Source organism: Lissotriton helveticus, chromosome 9 (genome assembly GCF_964261635.1).
Source record: "Lissotriton helveticus chromosome 9, aLisHel1.1, whole genome shotgun sequence".
Classification (NCBI taxonomy): Eukaryota; Metazoa; Chordata; class Amphibia; order Caudata; family Salamandridae; genus Lissotriton; species Lissotriton helveticus.
Genome location: NC_136070.1, coordinates 284,030,913 through 284,049,277, shown reverse-complemented (window position 1 = coordinate 284,049,277; position 18,365 = coordinate 284,030,913). Strand labels below are relative to the sequence as shown.

General features: G+C 47.7%; 1 protein-coding gene across 1 annotated transcript in view; it reads right to left on the bottom strand.

Annotated features, from left to right (window-relative positions):
• TSHR (thyroid stimulating hormone receptor) overlaps positions 1-17,979 on the bottom strand; it is a 384,579-nt gene extending 366,600 nt beyond the window's left edge. Inside the window, exon 1 of the mRNA XM_078662049.1 lies at positions 17,914-17,979. Within this exon, the coding sequence (XP_078518175.1) occupies positions 17,914-17,978 (65 nt within the window). The 5' untranslated portion in view covers position 17,979. The remainder of the gene's footprint in view (positions 1-17,913) is intronic.
• Positions 17,980-18,365: the final 386 nt, after the last annotated feature.

The following is an 18,365-nucleotide window of genomic DNA, read 5'->3' as shown; positions in this document are numbered from 1 at the left end:
TTAGCAGGGTGGGGTTCACTGGAAGGGGACCAGCAGTGAGCGGCTGACGGAAAGGGTTGTCCATGGTTAGAGGGGTTGTCTCTACTTGCAGGATGGGGTCCATTCGACAGAGTCAGGGAATTTCCTATTGATAGGGAACATACTAGCAGGGGTAGAGGGTTTTGATGAGGAAGATATGACCTTTCAGTGTAGGCGGTTGGGGGGGGCCAGATAGTCGGGCAACTATGCTGGCCTGTGGCGGTAAGGTCATAATCGGTGAGCAGCAATTTAAGGTCCTTAGGTGGGGGCGGCCCCATTCACGAAAGGGGTCGCCCAGGGGGAGGGGCCATTGGTCTCTCCCAGAACTTCAGGGGCAGGATATCCGCTTGCTTGGGTGCGGGGGAGGGAGTCACGCTTTCCTCAGGCTGGTAGCCACCCCGCACATACACTAGGACGTCATCAAAGGGAGTGAGTGTAAGGGCCCTTCTGTTATGGTTAAATGGAGTTCACGGAGCGCACGAGGCTAAACGGGCCCTTGTTGCGCATGCGCATCTCGGACGTGAGAGCGTAGCTGGGTAAAAGGATCTGACACCGGTTAGCGACCTTGCCGTAGGACCAGAAATTATTAGAATGCAAATCAATATCAGGATGTTAGATTCGGTTAGGAACCACGCTGTATTAGACATTTGTTAAGGTTAGCCCACCATACCTATCTAAACTGGATGTAAATCTAATGTCTGAATTTTGCATTTAATAATTATGTAAATAATGTTATTTTATTAAAATTTTAATTTTGTTTCATATTTTAATAAATACGGCCAGGGGGTCTCGAGCTCGAGACCCCCTGCCTTCCAAAGAATTCTGTTGTTGGTCTGATAAGTGTGTAACTGTAGTATGCATGTTAAGGGGGGGTGGCCGGCAGTCACAGCCCATGTGTATTTAGTGCACAGACGACAGTTGCACCGGCTGCGAGCTTCAGAACACAGCTTTTGGCCCAGCACTCATTCTTTTACAAATTAAACACTGAAATTAGGACACCCATCTCTACATCTATAGGCGTGCTATGTTTATTTTTTTATTTAAGGAGTTTTATATAGTGCTGGCAACTGTTACAACTGCAGTGGGTGGAAGATCCACTGAATCTTAAAATATTGTTGTGGAATTAAAAGCACTCTATTATCATTTACAGATTACACCCATCAGCCCACCCTCAAGATGGTCTAACCCAGAACTAAGGAATGAGCACAATATTTTGGGAGGCAAACATTTACTGAGGGTTGTTTGTTTCAATAATTTTAAACAAAAGTTCTGCATAATGTTACAAATAGTCTAAGGGGTGTGTCATTTTATATATAGCCCAAAACAGACGCCCCTCAACGCTGTCTATCAATCATAGACATGGTTTGCCCTATCTGAAACCTGTCTGTGGCTCCTGTGAGTAATTCACATAATGAAGCTTTGTGTACTGGTTCCTCTACTCAGGTGCTCCCTTACTGCTACTCCTGACTTTATGAATTTGAAATTTGGTATTTCCATTTTCTGTTTGAATATTCTAAACAGCAATGGATAGATGGGACTTACTTTCAGAAATGTATTTTCAGTCAGAAAAGTGGCTATGTAATCACAACTGTTACTATTTGCTCAGGTCTCTATTGATGGGTGCTGCCTGGCTGGAGTTTTGTCGTCATGCACCCTACTTGCCTCTGTCTGGATCTTAGTCCGGTCTGCAGAAACTAATGCAGCTCAAGGGCTTGCTGGGATGCGGAGGACACATTGTTACATTAGGTGAATCGATACAGGACAACATGAGGCTGAAAAGCAATTACCCAGCATTGCACCAAGGAACCCAAAAGGCACGTAGGCAGAAATCTTGATGGTCTCAGTTCAGACATTACATGTGTACCTGTGATGCTCCTGTGTCTATTCTCAATTATAGAGGAACCCCCTGACCTGCCTCTTGTCTCGGACACTGTGGATGTCCTCTGTGTACAGCCTCCAGTGGGAACTACTCATGCCTGCAACTAAGAGAATATTTAGTCCAAACAACGGTTCAAGGTAATGTAAACATTTCAGTTTAACATACAGACAACAACAATCCTCAAATTTTAGAAAAAAGAAAGAAACAACTGTACATGCATAAGAAAGTGAAAAAATAGAGAAGCAAAGGAAAGCCCAGATTTTTAAACTGTGTGACGGACGCGTTCGCCACCAGGTCTGAGTGAAGAGATTCAGTTCCCCCTGCCCGTGGTCAGCTATTACAGATTTATTCACGCAGCAACTGGGATAACAAGTGTATCTACATACGTTGTGTAAGTTGGCAACGTTTCATTATTGCACATAGGTTTTTTAGTTTCCTTTAGGTGTTGATGTAGTACAACCTAATCGGTGCAATTCACAACTATTCATCGTGCAATTGGAATTTTTCTTGGATGCTCAGTGAAATGTATGTCCTGATGATGACCATGTAATTAAACAAAGGTCGAAACGTCGTGGACGCAACTGGGGCTGTAATTGATGAAGGATGCATCGTCTTGTCTGTTGTTGTTTCAGTGTTGCTCTGAAACTCCACTTGTTATGTAATCCCTTCTGCCTGCCACCTGTCTGGTTTTGTATTGTATAACAAATGTTATGTGTACCAGTATGTATTCCTGAGCTTAATGTTATAAACTCGTTTTCATATTTATATATTAAATACATTTTGCATATTTTTCTAAAATATTTCTTATATGGGCTTTCCTTTGCTTCTCTATTTTTTCACTTTCTTATGCATGTACAGTTGTTTCTTTTGTCAAAAAATTGAGGATTGTTATTGTCTGTATGTTAAACTGAAATGTTTACATTACCTTGAACCGTTGTTTGGACTAAATATTGATTGCCCCTGGTCCAGGTGTACAGGGCTGCCCCTGTTGTTGTTAATGATGCAACTAAGAGAAGCCAGATGGGTACAAAACATCTAACATGCCCTTGTCACTCCTGTACCCACATTACTGATTCTTATAGGTTGAATTACATTCTCTAACATGCTCATAATCAGAGAAAAAAGGGCCTAGTGCCTAAGACAGTCATGTAATATATTATATCTGATAGGGATGACTCAAGCGGCTTAACTGTAATATAAGCCCCTATGGCCGTTCGATCTGCTATCGCATGTGCAGTAAACATCCTATCTGTGGCCTGTGGTCTAGGCTGCAGTTCTGTACAGTCAGGACGTAGAGTGGAAGACAAGAGGAGCATTTAGAGAACTGAAACCCAATATATGTGCGAACCCATTATATATGGAACAACACATCCTTCAAAAACAGGGCTCCAAACTGCCCTATCAAGAATGAGGTGTGGGGCAGTGGCCAGAGCGGCTGACTCCGGCACGCAGGGCTCACTGTTCGATTGCGGCGGCAGCACAGCTCAGCACCATGTGACTCTGGACAATGGCTCTCTTAATATCCCTGAAGGCCCCCAGCACTTTGAAACCTTAAGGGGTGAAATGTTCACGCTTTACAAATATATACTATTATTATTATTATTATTATTATTATTATATATTAGTCTTTTTTATTGAGTAGATCATTGCAGGGTGATAGTGTGTCCTCCTCATCAGCCATGACAACTAGCAGAGACGTGGAAACCTTCAAAAGGCATTTTTGGGTTTCGCCTGCCGAAGGCTGCGCTCTGCGCAGCTTTTCGGCGCAGGTGAAATCCTTTGTTTACAATAAGGACTTCGGGAACGTCCCCCGGCTCTCATTGGCTAGCTCCATAAATGGAGGCTAGCCATTGAGTGCCGGATCTGTCCGTCAAGGCCGGACCAGATTCGGGGGCGTTCCCGAGATTTTTTCCCTGGGCGGAGTTTCGTTTTTTCCCGTTCCCTCCACTTTCACTGAAAGTGATTTCAGATGCGCTGTCCATTCCCGCCCCCCTCCGTGTGCCTCCCCGCCCCCGCCCCCCCTCGCTGTCCTGTGCACGTTTCCCGCCTCCCTCCCGCCGTCCGTGTCCCCTACCGCCGTCCGTGTCCCCTCCCGCCGTCCGTGTCCTCTCCCGCCCCCCCTCCCGCCGTCCGTGTCCTCTCCCGACCCCCCTCCCGCCGTCCGTGTCCTCTCCCGCCCCCCCTCCCGCCGTCCGTGTCCTCTCCCGCCCCCCTCCCGCCGTCCGTGTCCTCTCCCGCCCCCTGTGCCCTCGTAGGTGCTTGTTTTTGTGTGTGTACAGCATTTGCCAATCCCTGACAACATGCTTTCACCCAATCCATGACTGCGCTGTTCCCCAGGGGCGGGTTAAAGAACTCCAGCGGCGGTGCCTAGAAGCTGTGGTTGTGCACGCGCAGTCGTCTGTCTCCCCGAGGTTTGCCGTGGACTTGGTGGGCAGCATTCTCGTGCAGGGCAGTACGCGAGAGTAGCACAGTCATTCCCCTGGTTTGAGCTTCTAGCTGTTTACGGTCAGTTTCACCCCATCTTTTGCTCTATTTACTATTTATTACATTTACTCTATTTAATGGGTTTGAAAACGTATGCATACATGTCCTTTTGAGCCCTCTTGTCCACGGGGTTCTTTGACACACACGCATTTAAAAAATTCAATTTAGCAGAATGTACAAAAAAAACTCAAACAAGTCCAGAAGCACTGGTATTTTGTTACGTGTGTTAATGTAACACTGAGGTAGCTACGCCATGTTAATACAGTGACACATTTAGCAAGCAAATGGACCTTTCCTGTTCGTGCTCCCGTTGGCGGGCGCGCTGGACTGCCTACGCATGTTCTCCAAGGATTCTAGCTCTAATTTTTTTTTACGATGCTGGGAAGACTGTGGTTGGTTGGACAGGAGATTGACACTTCTATCGCCCAAAAGGAGCAACCCTAGCCATTCGTCTCTTGGACCCGCCTTGCTGCTCTTACTACCTACGTAGTGTGGAGTGAAAAGAACATTGAAGAGGTAAGCGGGCAGTAGAGAAGAGCATCAGTGGTGTGCCATCATGACCTCTACCAACAACTACCAGTGGCTGGAAAACACCGACAAACCCAGCTCCCGGTGAGACCCAGGAGAAGGACTCTCATGGGAGGGAAAGCGCTAAAGGAAAGAGACTTGGACACTCGCTGCCCGGCGACCCCGTCCCATATGTGCTTAGACTTTGTGGATGGGAGGTCCCCTGGGGAGATGAGTTGGCTACTCTACTAAATTCCTGATGCGCCATGCTCGGAACCTTAAATGTCGCTTATACGCGCTCCGTGCATGCTTCCTGTATGTTGACCCTGCTACCACCTAATGTAGAATTATAACTGTCGATCTTCCGGGCAGCTTCCCACACATACAATTTCGGAGACAGTGCATTCCGGTTGTTCGGCCCTAAAGGAAGCTGCACCCCCTCCCCCGTTATATTTGTGTTCGGTCTGCCGTACCTGGGTGATTCAGATCTCGAGATTCGCTGAAAAATACGCATTTAAATTGTCTGGCCAAATTGCCCCTTGTGCCCCTCGACACATCCTGGTGGCGCTTTGTGTCAAGGCTCTCGCCTGACAGCGCTCCGCATGGGGGATCGCCAGTTTGCGCCTCCGTCTTTTTCCGAGTGGGATTGTTTTGTAGTAACCCTTTAAGTGTTGCGTGTTTGTTATTGAATGTCGCTGACGCATACTGCCTATGGATTCTCCATCCCCTGCCTGTGAAACACTCCTTCCTTAAGTGGATCGTAAATTGACTCCCAGCAGATTCTTTTTTGTGACATGTATAATTGCCCTATTTTAAGAGATTCTAAACCCGGGAGAAGTGCGAGCTGAGTAGCCTAGTAGGTTTCTTAGCAAACGGTACTGAACGTCTGATGTGTATTAACGGAGAGTGGTATACACCTCACATAAGGGGTATATGTAATACTAATTTGCTATTTCTTTTTGTTTTGACTTGAATGTAGAGCTAAGACAAAGGTCTATGTCGGTGAGGTTAGATTGCCCAAAGTACAGTGACGGAGCAGACCAAATACAACACTCTCCCCTGCTCTTTCCCTTATGGGATTGAAAGTGTCCTATAAACCACATCTACACGTTTCTGCTGCTAGCTTCTGGCCTGTGTGTTTTGTTAGGGCTCCATGAGTGTGTACGCCTGGAACATTTGCAGATAGGTTGCTTGATAGGAGAGTGCTGGAAAAGGGGAGAGCGCACTCATAGCAACGGGAACTGCTGCCCTTCCATCCTTTTGGGAGTGAAGCGCGACTAACGCTGTTCCAAAATGGGAACTGGAACTCGTACTTCTGGGGCTCCGACTCAGAGCCAGTAACTTAAAGTAAAAAAAATATACATATACGTACCACGTGATACTCAGTTCGGGCTGCAAAAATCTAACGTACAATTGAGAATATCTGCTGGGCTATGGATTCCCGTTGATTCGTAAAGGTAACACATAGTATGGGTTATACAGCCCCCAAGTGCACGCTCTGTGATCTACCACACACAAGATGCAAAATGCCAGCATCACAGTCTCAGGTGCACAATACAAGCAAGCTTTGCCGAGTTTATCGGGTATTGTGTGAGCACTTTACATAAACCGAATATGTTTGTTCTTTTGTAACTTGAAATAATTTCTGCACGTACTGTTGAAATGTGGAAAAACATCTGCTTTTGCGAGGGCTTGTTATATAGCAAGCGCATTCCCAGTCTTACTGGCTTGTATTTCTGGGAAGGTTTCATATATAACTCAGTAGGTTACTTTTACGTTTACGTTTTCACAACTCGTATCTTCTTACAATGGTACATAGCGATTTTTCCTGGATCTTAGCACATGCCATGTATCCATCCTATTAGTGACCTTTTTTGGGTTTCACCTGCCGAAGGCTGCGCTCTGCGCAGCTTTTCGGCGCAGGTGAAATCCTTTGTTTACAATAAGGACTTCGGGAACGTCCCCCGGCTCTCATTGGCTAGCTCCATAAATGGAGGCTAGCCATTGAGTGCCGGATCTGTCCGTCAAGGCCGGACCAGATTCGGGGGCGTTCCCGAGATTTTTTCCCTGGGCGGAGTTTCGTTTTTTCCCGTTCCCTCCCCTTTCACTGAAAGTGATTTCAGATGCGCTGTCCATTCCCGCCCCCCTCCGTGTGCCTCCCCGCCCCCGCCCCCCCCTCGCTGTCCTGTGCACGTTTCCCGCCTCCCTCCCGCCGTCCGTGTCCCCTACCGCCGTCCGTGTCCCCTCCCGCCGTTCGTGTCCTCTCCCGCCCCCCCTCCCGCCGTCCGTGTCCTCTCCCGCCCCCCTCCCGCCGTCCGTGTCCTCTCCCGCCCCCTGTGTCCTCGTAGGTGCTTGTTTTGGTGTGTGTACAGCATTTGCCAATCCCTGACAACATGCTTTCACCCAATCCATGGCTGCGCTGTTCCCCAGGGGCGGGTTAAAGAACTCCAGCGGCGGTGCCTAGAAGCTGTGGTTGTGCACGCGCAGTCGTCTGTCTCCCCGAGGTTTGCCGTGGACTTGGTGGGCAGCATTCTCGTGCAGGGCAGTACGCGAGAGAAGCGCAGTCATTCCCCTGGTTTGAGCTTCTAGCTGTTTACGGTCAGTTTCACCCCATCTTTTGCTACTATTGTCAGGCTGCCAGATTAGCAAAGCGGCGCTGGGATTTTCCTTCTGTCGTAGAGACCACGTGTTCCACTGCACACTGTGCTCTTTTGTTTTTCAATTTTCGCTAATGCGTTTGAAACCAGAAAATAGTACCAGTGGCATTTCTGTTCTTGGGTATTCGTGCGACGAGCATTTGACAAGATGGGGCTAATGAGGTGGTGGCGTTATGGTGATCCAATATATTTTGTTTGTTGTTTTATTTTGGAGTAGGTTTGCTGGTGAAGGTTGAGCCCGTCACCCCTTCCTCCTGTGCACTCCCTACCACCCCATGCATTATGCTTGCTCACAACCGTCACCTCTACCCCATGTAACGCCACGTCTGCCTCTGCAATCTGCTCTCATCATGCATCACCTCTGTTCCCACTGTGAAGCGCTCCGACGCCACTGGGCAAAGTCCGCGCTACACAAAAATGCATAAACAATTAATAAACAAATAAATATTTAGAAACCAGTGAAGTGTCTTTTCTACATGGCGTTCCTGCACCTTAATCGGCAGTGAATGAGTCATAGTTACGCGATGACATCACTCTCTTCTTCTAATGCTGTTACCAACTTGTATAAACAGCACCCAATGCATCCGCATGAAACTCTCGCATGTCCATCCCCATCGCAACCCAACCTGCCCGCCCCATAAAAGACCACCCCTCCCCTGTCCTTCCAGGCCATGTGCCCGCCTATCCCCTGCTTCGCGCCTGATCTCCTTGTCATCGCCCCCTCCCCTCTGCTCCTATTGATGTTGTGCTGAGCTCCGCGGCGCCCCCGCACCATCCTGCCGCGCGCCACTGTCCCGCAAGACACCGGCTCGTCCCTTCACTTTCCGAAACTTTGTTACCCCTTAATTACGAGCCCCCCCCTCCCGCATCGGGTCAAGTCCGGGAGTGGATCCACTCCATTGTCAACTACGCGATGCCCCCTTGCCCGAGTGTGGCACGAGACCTCTTGCCCTCAGACAGCACCGCAACTCAGGCCACAAGGCCTTGCATTTCATCGCATTCCTCCCTCCCCACCCGCCCTTAGGTCGCCCAGCAGGCACCCCCCACCAGCCCATGCCTGACCCCACCGTCCTGCGCCAGCAAAACGAGGACCCCCAGCAGCCCCCTGACCCCAGAGGCCTCTTGTGCCGTCCATGGTCAGCTAATATTGCGGGAAGTGACTAACAAACTTCTTTTCCCTTCCGCCATCTCCCTTCTCAGTGTTTGCTCGGCCACCAACTCTTTTAACATTTTACTTGCATCGCCCACTCTGCTCGTTTGTCAAGGGTAAACTATTTATGGGTTTACAAATTACGTAATTAAGTTACAAGATTATTACAATTACTCTTAACACAAAGCAGCAGCTACGTAAAAGTCGTGTCCAGCAGCAGCACTAGCACCACCACCAGAGGCTTGGGGCTCGCCCGCCCTGCTCTGCTGGGCCCTGCTGCTGCTCTGCGCCCCGGAGAGCTCCGCGCTGGCAGACTTCTCAGGTAAGACCCACTCTGCTTCCCGGCCTGCCCTCTCGCGGCCTGCCCTCTCGCGGCCTGCCCACTCGCGGCCTGCCCACTCGCGGCCTGCCCACTCGCGGCCTGCCCACTCCCGGCCTGCCCTCTCCCAGCCTGCCCTCTCCCAGCCTGTCCCCTCCCTGTCCACTTCCAGCCTGCCCTCTCCCAGCCTGTCCCCTCAATGCCCTTTCCTAGCCTGTCCACTTCCAGCCTGCCCTCTCCCAGCCTGCCCTCTCCCAGCCTGTCCCCTCCCTGCCCTCTCCCAGCCTGTCCTCTCCCTGCCTGTTGTAGTGTCCCGGCGGCAGCAGGCAGGAGCGTGCACTGCGTCCCCGAAGTAACAGCCCTAAAGCAAGCAAGAAGTACGCCCCCCTCCCACCAATCCCTGTTAGGTAGTGGAAACTGTCCAAACTGGGGTGCAGACAGCCCCTCTCACCTTTCGGCTTGGTACCACTGCACCAGCCGCACTACTTCCCTACTGACCGTTCTCCACTTCAGCCCCGTCTAAATTACAATTCCTGCTTGTGACCCTTTTGCCTGCTTGTGCTTGTTTTCGTGACCCTGTCGCCTGCTTGTGCCTCAGTTTTCGTGCCCCTGTCGCCTGCTTGTGCCTCAGTTTTCGTGCCCCTGTCGCCTGCTTGTGCCTCCGTGTGCCCCTGTTGCCTGCTTGTGCCTCCGTGTGCCCCTGTTGCCTGCTTGTGCCATGTGGGTGTGTGTGGAGGGCTCTGTGTGGCTGTGTGTGTGGAGGGCTCTGTGTGGCTGTGTGTGTGGAGGGCTCTGTGTGGCTGTGTGTGTGGAGATCTTTGTGTGGCTGTGTGTGTGGGGGGCTCTGTGTGGGTGTGTGTGTGGGGGGCTCTGTGTGTGTCATTTGCGAGAGATAAAGCTAGTGGCATTGTAAATGACAATGCCATTTATTTATGTTAAAAAAACATAAATAAAAATGTCAAGAGCAATGCCAATAGCTCTAACTTTAACAAAGGCGAAACCATTGCATTGTAAATGCTTGTTTTATTTTTCTGGTGCCTTTTGTGTGAGTGATATATCTCGCAAGGGCTCAGGGTTAGCAGACATGAAGAGGGCAAAGCAAAAGAATAGAAATATGGAGAACGAGGAAAGGAGAAAAAGAAGAAAAAGTCAAAAGAAAGAAAGGAGTGGCAAAAAAGGAAGAAACGTGGAAAGTGGGAAAAAAAGAAAACAAAAAAGAGAAAGGGGAAGAGGAAAAGGGGAGGAGTGGAAAAGGAAAAAAGAAATAGAAAAAAGGAGGAGGAGAAAACGAAAATAAGGGGAAAAGAGGAGAAAAAAGAAAAGAAGAAGGAAGGAGAAGGAAGAAGGAGAGAAAAGAAAGAGAAGGATGATAAAAAGAAAAAAGAAAGAAAGAAGGAAGGAAAAAGAAAGGAAGAAAGGGAAGAAGGAGAAGGAAAAGAAGGAAAAAGAAAGGAAGAAAGGATGGTGACAAGAAAAAAAGAAAAGGAAGAAAAAAATTATGAAAGAAATAATCCTAGCAACAGTGGTGACATTGAGAGGTGTAGGTGTAGGGCCAGTGCAGTCCAGGTGGTGTGAACAATATTGAGAGGGACCAGGAATTGCAGGGTACCCCTCGAAAAGATAAATGCACAAGACTTAGTGGGTACAATTGAATCTGTAGATTACACACAAGGCAGCCCAACTAACCCTCTGAGGGGGCATGATACTAAACCTATATGGGCTGTTGTACTAAGATCGTGCACCAGAATCACGCTAAAAAGCAGTGAGGTAACCTGTGCAGAAAGCAGGAGTCATACACAGAGCCCTGAAGAACTTAAGATGGTCGTAGAGGTGATTTGAGGGGCCAGTGGCTTTACGGCACTACCTGCCCTCCTCTGGGCACCAAACTGAGGCAGGCCTCCCCTTCAACAGGTGCATAGAAATGGTGAAAGGCAAACCCCTCTGGGGATGGACAGTCCAACAAGATTGTGTAACATAGTGTCCCAGGAGGGGGGCCCCCAAGGACAGAATGTGAGGCAAAGGCCCAGGGAGCAGACACAGGGCATGGCGGAAATACTGGAGGCCACAAGAGGATCCAGAGTCACTCTCGAAGCAAAAATGGATCCAATGGCAATGGGCATCAACCACCTATGCTAAGATTTGCATAAAGTAGCAGACAGGGTCACAATGACAGAGGAGGACCTGGCTAACTTGAAAACCGCAGTACACAATTTGCAAACAACTGTGGCCTGACTTAAGTGCAGCACCACTCAGATCTCCCTTGAACAAGAAGATGCTGATGGGCAATCTCGCCGGAACAATCTGCGCTTCCTCAGATTTCCGGAAGGCGCAGAGGGCCATCTGCTTACTTGTTCTTAAAGGAATGGATCAACATAGCATTACGTCTGATGCAATTTTCCACATTTTTCTCCACTGAACGGACTCACAGAGCTTTGGGTCCGATGCGGTGCCCTGGAGCGCCTCCAAGAGCCATTATAGCCTGCCTGTTTAATTATCGGGACAGGGATATAATATTGCAACACGTACACAAACATGGATCCCCCAGGTACAAAGATACTCCAAATCAAATCTATCCTACACCCGGAGAGTGTAGGACTTACGTAACAATTTCTTATCAGTTAAGAGGAGACTCCGTGAATACAATATAAAATACAGTCTGTTGTTTCCCGCAAGACTCCGGGTCCAGTATGAGGGCAGGGCACTCTTTCACGAGACTCCAGAGGGCCCCATTTATTGTTATTGGACAGAATCAATAGGCCTGCAGAGTATCGACCGACGGTCTGAATGGAAGGAGCAAAAGTACAGGGGCTTGAGACCATCGCAGCGGTGCTAAGGGGGGGCCTCAGCAAAAGAGGGGTACTCCAGCAGAAGGAATCATATGACAGATCGTAGTTAGCACAGATGGCACACTGATGATAGAGCATGAACCCGTTGAGACACAGAACTCCTACACACCGCTGGACATAGTCCCAGAGACACAGGCTGAAAGGGTGCCCTTGGATTGAACAATCAGGTTTTAAAGCAACATCTTCACCGGCATGGAGTGGAGCTACAGCCTCCAGGGGGACATAGGTGATTGGGATATAAAGACAGTTGTTTTTTGGGATTTCTATTTCAGAAAACTACTTGGGATGGACACTGTATCCAAATTCATTAACGCAAAACTTGAGGATGTGGCTCACAATAATTATATATATATATTTTTTCAGTTTGTTTTCCTGAGCTGCAGTGGGCTGGGGCTGGGATCACTGGGGCCTGCTGAGACCCGAGGCGGAGCTAACAAACACGGTCAGTCTAGGCACCACGTTGCGATGCCCCGCTGCGACCATATGAGGGACCCACAGGGACCTGCGAACCTGGTGGTCTGGTCAAGAATAGCACCAGGTGTTACTATACAGGTATTTGTTGGGGACTGAGCATTAGGGAGGGAAATTGGGGCGGGGTTTACTGTCCTCTTGTTTATCAGTTGCATCGGGAGTGGTGTGTGGCTACTGCCTGTGCTTGGATAGGGAGGGGTTATTTCAAGGGGTCCCCCAATTTACTTTAGTGTTTTGTTTTTTGTGGAATTGCAATGTTGATGTTCATATTGGGAAGAAAAGAAGCTTTCATGTCGAGGGTCATGCTGGATGCTGCCAGGGCTGGTAGTGGATGCACCCCATTTTTTTTACTGCTATCACAGACAGAAAACTGGTAATTAAATTGTATCCTGGAATGTACGGTGGTTGAATTACTATGTGAAAAGAAATAGGATGCGTGCATATTTGAGATGAAATGAGATATTAATAGCATTTCTTCAAGAAAAGTACCTGTGGGGGGACTGTATAAAATATGTTCAGAGACGCTGGAGGGGCAATTGTATGCAATGTCTTACTTAGGATGTGCACGAGGTGCCCTTTTTAAAAAAAAAAATTTGTTTATTGAGGTTTTTCATAAGCAAGTTCATACATCTGGACACTTTCGTTATACACATTATTACAACTCTATTAAGGCGTGGATCTGGCGCAGGTTAACAATTGCTTGTGCCATCAGCATTCATCTATTACAAACACCCAACAGTGGGGAGTGTCGTGTGGAGGGTGGGGACCTCGTGTGGAGGGTGGGCCCTCCCCTCCCGCTGTTACGCATTTGTGACCATTACAGTGTTAGTTGCGGGTGTGTCTGCTGTCGATGGATCTGTTATCCCACTGCTTGTGTGTGCCTGTTCACTCAGTGCGTGATGTGTCCGTTCTTGATTGAGTACGTTCCCAACAAATTAACGGTAAAACTATAACTTCTAGTGCAGAACTTCGAACCGTGCACGAGGTGCCCTTATATAGGTGGCGGCCGGAGTTCCATTAGGCCCACCAGGACTAGCCTAGACTCTGAGGCCCGCTATGTGGTGGTGGAGGGCACCCTTGATGTGCATAGGTCTGTGCCTGGTAAACTTATACTGCCAAATGCTGATGATGATGCCTTTCTGGATGCACTGCTTAGGTCGGTGCAAATCTCCACAGAGACAGACATTTTTATGGTGGGAGATTTTAATTGTGTGCTATATGAAGACCTGGATAGATCGACTACCCTGAATGGCCATTAAACCTATGGCTGTGGCCACACTGTGACAGATGAGGGACAGTCTTGGGCTGGTGGATATATGGCATCAGCGCAATCTGACTACACGCACATACTCCTGCCACACCCCAGTGACCAATATGTATAGTTGATTGGACCACTTCTTATACATATGTCCGGGGACCATAGGGTTCAAGATGCTCAATATATGACTCGTTACCTCGCGGATTACTGTGGTTACATGTGCATTCCACAGGTCTGTAACCAGGATTCCGCTTTGGTGCATCATGCAGATGCACTTACTAACCCAATATTTTGAGATACAGTAAACAGGGAGTTAGTACAAAATGTTGATTTTAACTGGGGATCCACAGACCACGCGGACGACGCAATGATCTACTTGAGACAGCCGAACTTGTTGGTCACGGTGATTCTGGGCCCATTGGGGAAGTTTTGGGAGGTTTCTGGCCTATGAGTGAATAGAGCCAAGTCTTTGCTGTTTCTGCTTGGACGGCTATGAGACATACAAAAAGACCAGCTTCCACTGGTAGAGTTACCCTGGACACTGGACAAAGTCCGATATCTGGGAATATATATCACTCATGATGAGAAGCAGTTTTACGACAGCAACATGTGAAGGGTGATAGAAGGTTTACACCATTCTATTCTTTTCTGGAACTCACTGCACCTCTCTTTGAATAGCCCATAGTGGTGCCCCACTGTCTCTATGTCATGCAGAGAACTTTTTATGAACTCCCTAAGAGTGTTTTCAATGAGCTGGATTCACTGTTGGTAGAGCTTCTTTGGAGCGTTGGAAGATGTTGGGTGGGTCTGGATACGCTGAGAAGGGAGTGGGAAAAAGGTGGCCTATAGTTCCAGGATCTGGAGGTATACTATTTGGCTACCCAGCTACAACCTGCAGTCCATTGGTTGGATACTGAGCCAAGCTGGGAGAGATCCCTGTTGACTGGGGTGTGAGATGGCCATCAATTGGAATCGATGCGCAGCAGACATACCCCAGGCTTTTCCCTATTTGTTCAGTCTGATGGCCAGGCTGCGGGACAGAACAGTCCAGAGGATTCTGAGGTGAGCTCTTTATGCGCCACAGATGGACATTTGGATCATACATCCTTTTGACCAAATGGCCCACCTGATATCCACGGAAAGATGGAAAGAGGGGGAGTGTCTAACTCTGACCGACCTATACCCAGGGGGTAGGTTTATAACGATGCAGGATGCAATGGACAGATTTGCACTAGGCCTGGGACAATTCCTGCAATACACGAAGATTGCTGCCACAGCGCTAGTTGTGGCTGACCTTCCCAGACACTCCTGATCCCTCTCACGCACTGGCTGACGATGTAGTCTATGGCTGTGGTGCCGCCGACTTGTCATGCATCTCTACCAAGCACTGCGTATGGATAAACAAACTCAAACGACTATGAATGGTGGAGATCTCCTATTGACGAACCCCTTTCACCCAGGTACTGGTCCACAATTTATGCAAGGGTTCGAAAAGCATCAGTGAGCGCCAGGTTCAAGCATATCCAATTAAATATAATCCACATGATCTACATGTCTCCTAAACACCTGCATGCTGTCTATCCGACTAGAGAACCACGCTGTCCAAGGTGCAAGGTACCTGAGGCTGACTTTTTACACATGGTCTGGTTGAGCCCTCCTTTAGCCAACTTCTGGGGAGAAATACTAACACAGCTTTAAGTGAGCCATAGGATGGGATGTACCTTTGATGATTTATTAGTGTTTGCTGGGCCTATTACCAGATGGCCCGAAGCAAAAATTAAGTAGACATTTCACTGTACTGGGTCTAATGGTGGGAAAACAGCGCAAAGGGATCCATTGGATGGGCAATAGGCCCCACAAGGGAGAGGTCGGAGAAAGACCTGCGGGAGTGGGTGGGTCAGAGGAGGAACATATAAGAAGTACGAGAGGGGATGATAAGTTGCCAGAGGTGCTACTTGCATGAGGAGCGATGATTTGAGACCTGCTGGCCCGGCCGGTTCCCAGCCTGGTAGGGTAGAGGTTTTGGGCCGAAAAAGAGGGCGGTATAGTGAGTGAAGGGTAAGGCACACTTTAGTTTGACAGAATAGATTGCAGATGTACCCCTAGTGGGTGACTTAGTCTGCCCACCTTTACAATGACAAGCACCGAAAGTTTGGGATCCCTTTTTATGTGAGAGCTTCGGGGGAGGGATGAATGATAGGATGTTTTAAAGTTCAACACTCGATATACGATTCATTCGGGTTGCATTATATGCATGCCTCCTCACTGTTTTCTCTCAGAGTATCAAATAAAGAAACTGAGGATGCACCTGGATACCCTCATGGGTGGCCAGAAGCGCGTTACAATTTACTGATTGATTAATTGATTGATTGATTGATTAAGAATGTTCTAGACCTATCCGTCATGCACGCAACAGCATTCTAGTTCACCTCTACTTTACTTGCTGCTCTGACAAGAGATTCTTACTGTTGGACAGTTGCTCCCGAACTCTGGGGATAGTTCACACTTATTTTGTGAACTTTACAATGGATTTGTACATAAAAGTTGTTTTTTGGATAATTTATTTAATGATCTTCGTTTAGTGTTTATACATATACATATATGTTTCCAAACGGATTATGTTGGTTGTGCATTGCTGCGAACTAGTCCTCATTAAATTTGTTGTGTTATGATTTGTTTTTGAACATTTAAAAAATGCTTTTATCAGTGGCATGAGGAGACCCTGCCATTGGTGTTGACCCAGCACAAGGCTTCATTTGATCTCTGTGGATTCGAGATCACTGCAGGTTCCCTGCTCATGCTTGTTCGTTTGCCTGAAGGGGCCAGCAGTTGCTCTGCACTTGGAGGGGCCTTGTGCGTGAACCCTACCAGCAGCTTTTGTGTGCGCATGCCGGCCCCCTGCTCCGGTCCTATTGGCAATGCTAAGCATCAATGTATGGCTGCTATGCAACAATGTAGAAAGTTGCTGGCAAAAAGAAGGTCCCTCAAAATACAAAAAAGAGGAGTTTGAAACTGAAAGACAGTATACCGGTGTAAAAATTGGCAAAGTGTCACAGTGGCATGGACACACCCATCACACCCCACCCCCATTAGGCAGGTGCAGTGTGGCTGCAACCACTTGTGAAAGTGTGCCGGGGGTGTTCATTTGTGTGCAGCCTGTCTGATATTTTTCAGCTGGAGGATGGATCAAGAGTGGCCCGCCTGACGTGTTTTCAGATTTGACTGGAGACAGGGGATTCGTTTTCCCTACTTTTGCCTTGATTCCCAGAATCCTATTGGAACTGAGTAGCCCTGCTCTTCATCCTGGCTTTGGAAGCTTCTACTTCCATCTCATCCTCATAGTACCCACCTGCAGAATGGATTGTGAGAGAGAGTGGTATGCTTCAAATAGTAGATGTAAGATATCCTGAAATTACCTGGTCTCTTCCAAGCATGCTTCCAAAGTTTGTGGATGGCCTTGGGTCTGTTCAACAACAAAGCTATCGATACATCAACTTGCTTTTCAGGGTGTTGTTGATTTAAGGGAAATTAATGGATCATTTTAAGCCACAGTCAGTTTTTACGGGTCTTCCGTAGCAGCAGGTCATATGATGGTTTGTGGACTTTGGTTGGGGAGAGATCATTTAATTATGCAGATAAGTGTTGGAAGAAAGACACTTCACAAATCGAAATAGACCACTCTCAAAGAATAAAAATTGTGTTTCTATTTTCCAAATCCTAAATCATTTTCTCAGAAACATATTATGTGATTCGAAAATTCCTGCAACAAAACCCAGCCCTACAGTACTTTCTCCACTGAGAAGTGTATTCCAGTGCCTTCCTGCACTACCACTGCTTTTTGACAGTCTTCCAGCATTGCTGTTGTCTTCTCACTAGCTACCAACACCCTCACTGTTTCCTTACCACTACCCACCACTAGTGGGCACAGCAGGCAGGGATAGCTTATTTCATATTATAATTAAATGATAAAGAATCATTGGTACTCTCAAACTCCCCACCCTAGAATTGTGCATCTTCTCTCTGCAACCGCAGTTTCCAAGTGACTGCAACTCCCGAGCATTCGCCATATTCGACAGCATCATAGCTCACAGCTTGGCTCCTCCTCACACAACCAATTAGAATGCACCGACAGCTCTGACATCATCACAGGGCAGTACTTCTCATTACTGCCCCCGTGCACTCAGCCTCAGGGATTTCAAGACTCACAGTAGCATCCTAAACGCCAGAATTTAGTGGGGAATTTCTGATAACCTTATTTTTTTAAGTGACATTTTCAAGTTATTGACTGTTCACATCCTTACAACGTAGAAAAAGGACTTCTTACATGCGGGAGATGTTCGGCAGGCTTGCAAAAGCTTCACTGGGGATCGCCTTCAGATTTGTCTCCATGAATCTCCTGAAAAAAATAATATCTCGGTTAATATTAATTGTATTGCAAAGGTTGTCGAATATTTCAGAAACCTCATCTAGTGAGCTTAAATAATACAATCCATATAGGAGAACGTCATTTTTTTTGTTGAATCTGCATGTCATGGGCTTGAATTCCAGTAGGGGGCTGACTCAGCCTTTCATCCTGCCCGAGATCAATAAAATGAGTACATTGAGGTGCTTTATAAAACATACTACGGTAAGCCACCCGCATTGTTAATATCTTTATAATACATGGGATTCTGCAATCCCCGTATAAACGCCTCTTTAATTTCTTTATAATCGGCGACTTATGACGCACCCAGTTGCTGATTATAAAGAAACAACGTCAGAACTCAATTGTAATAA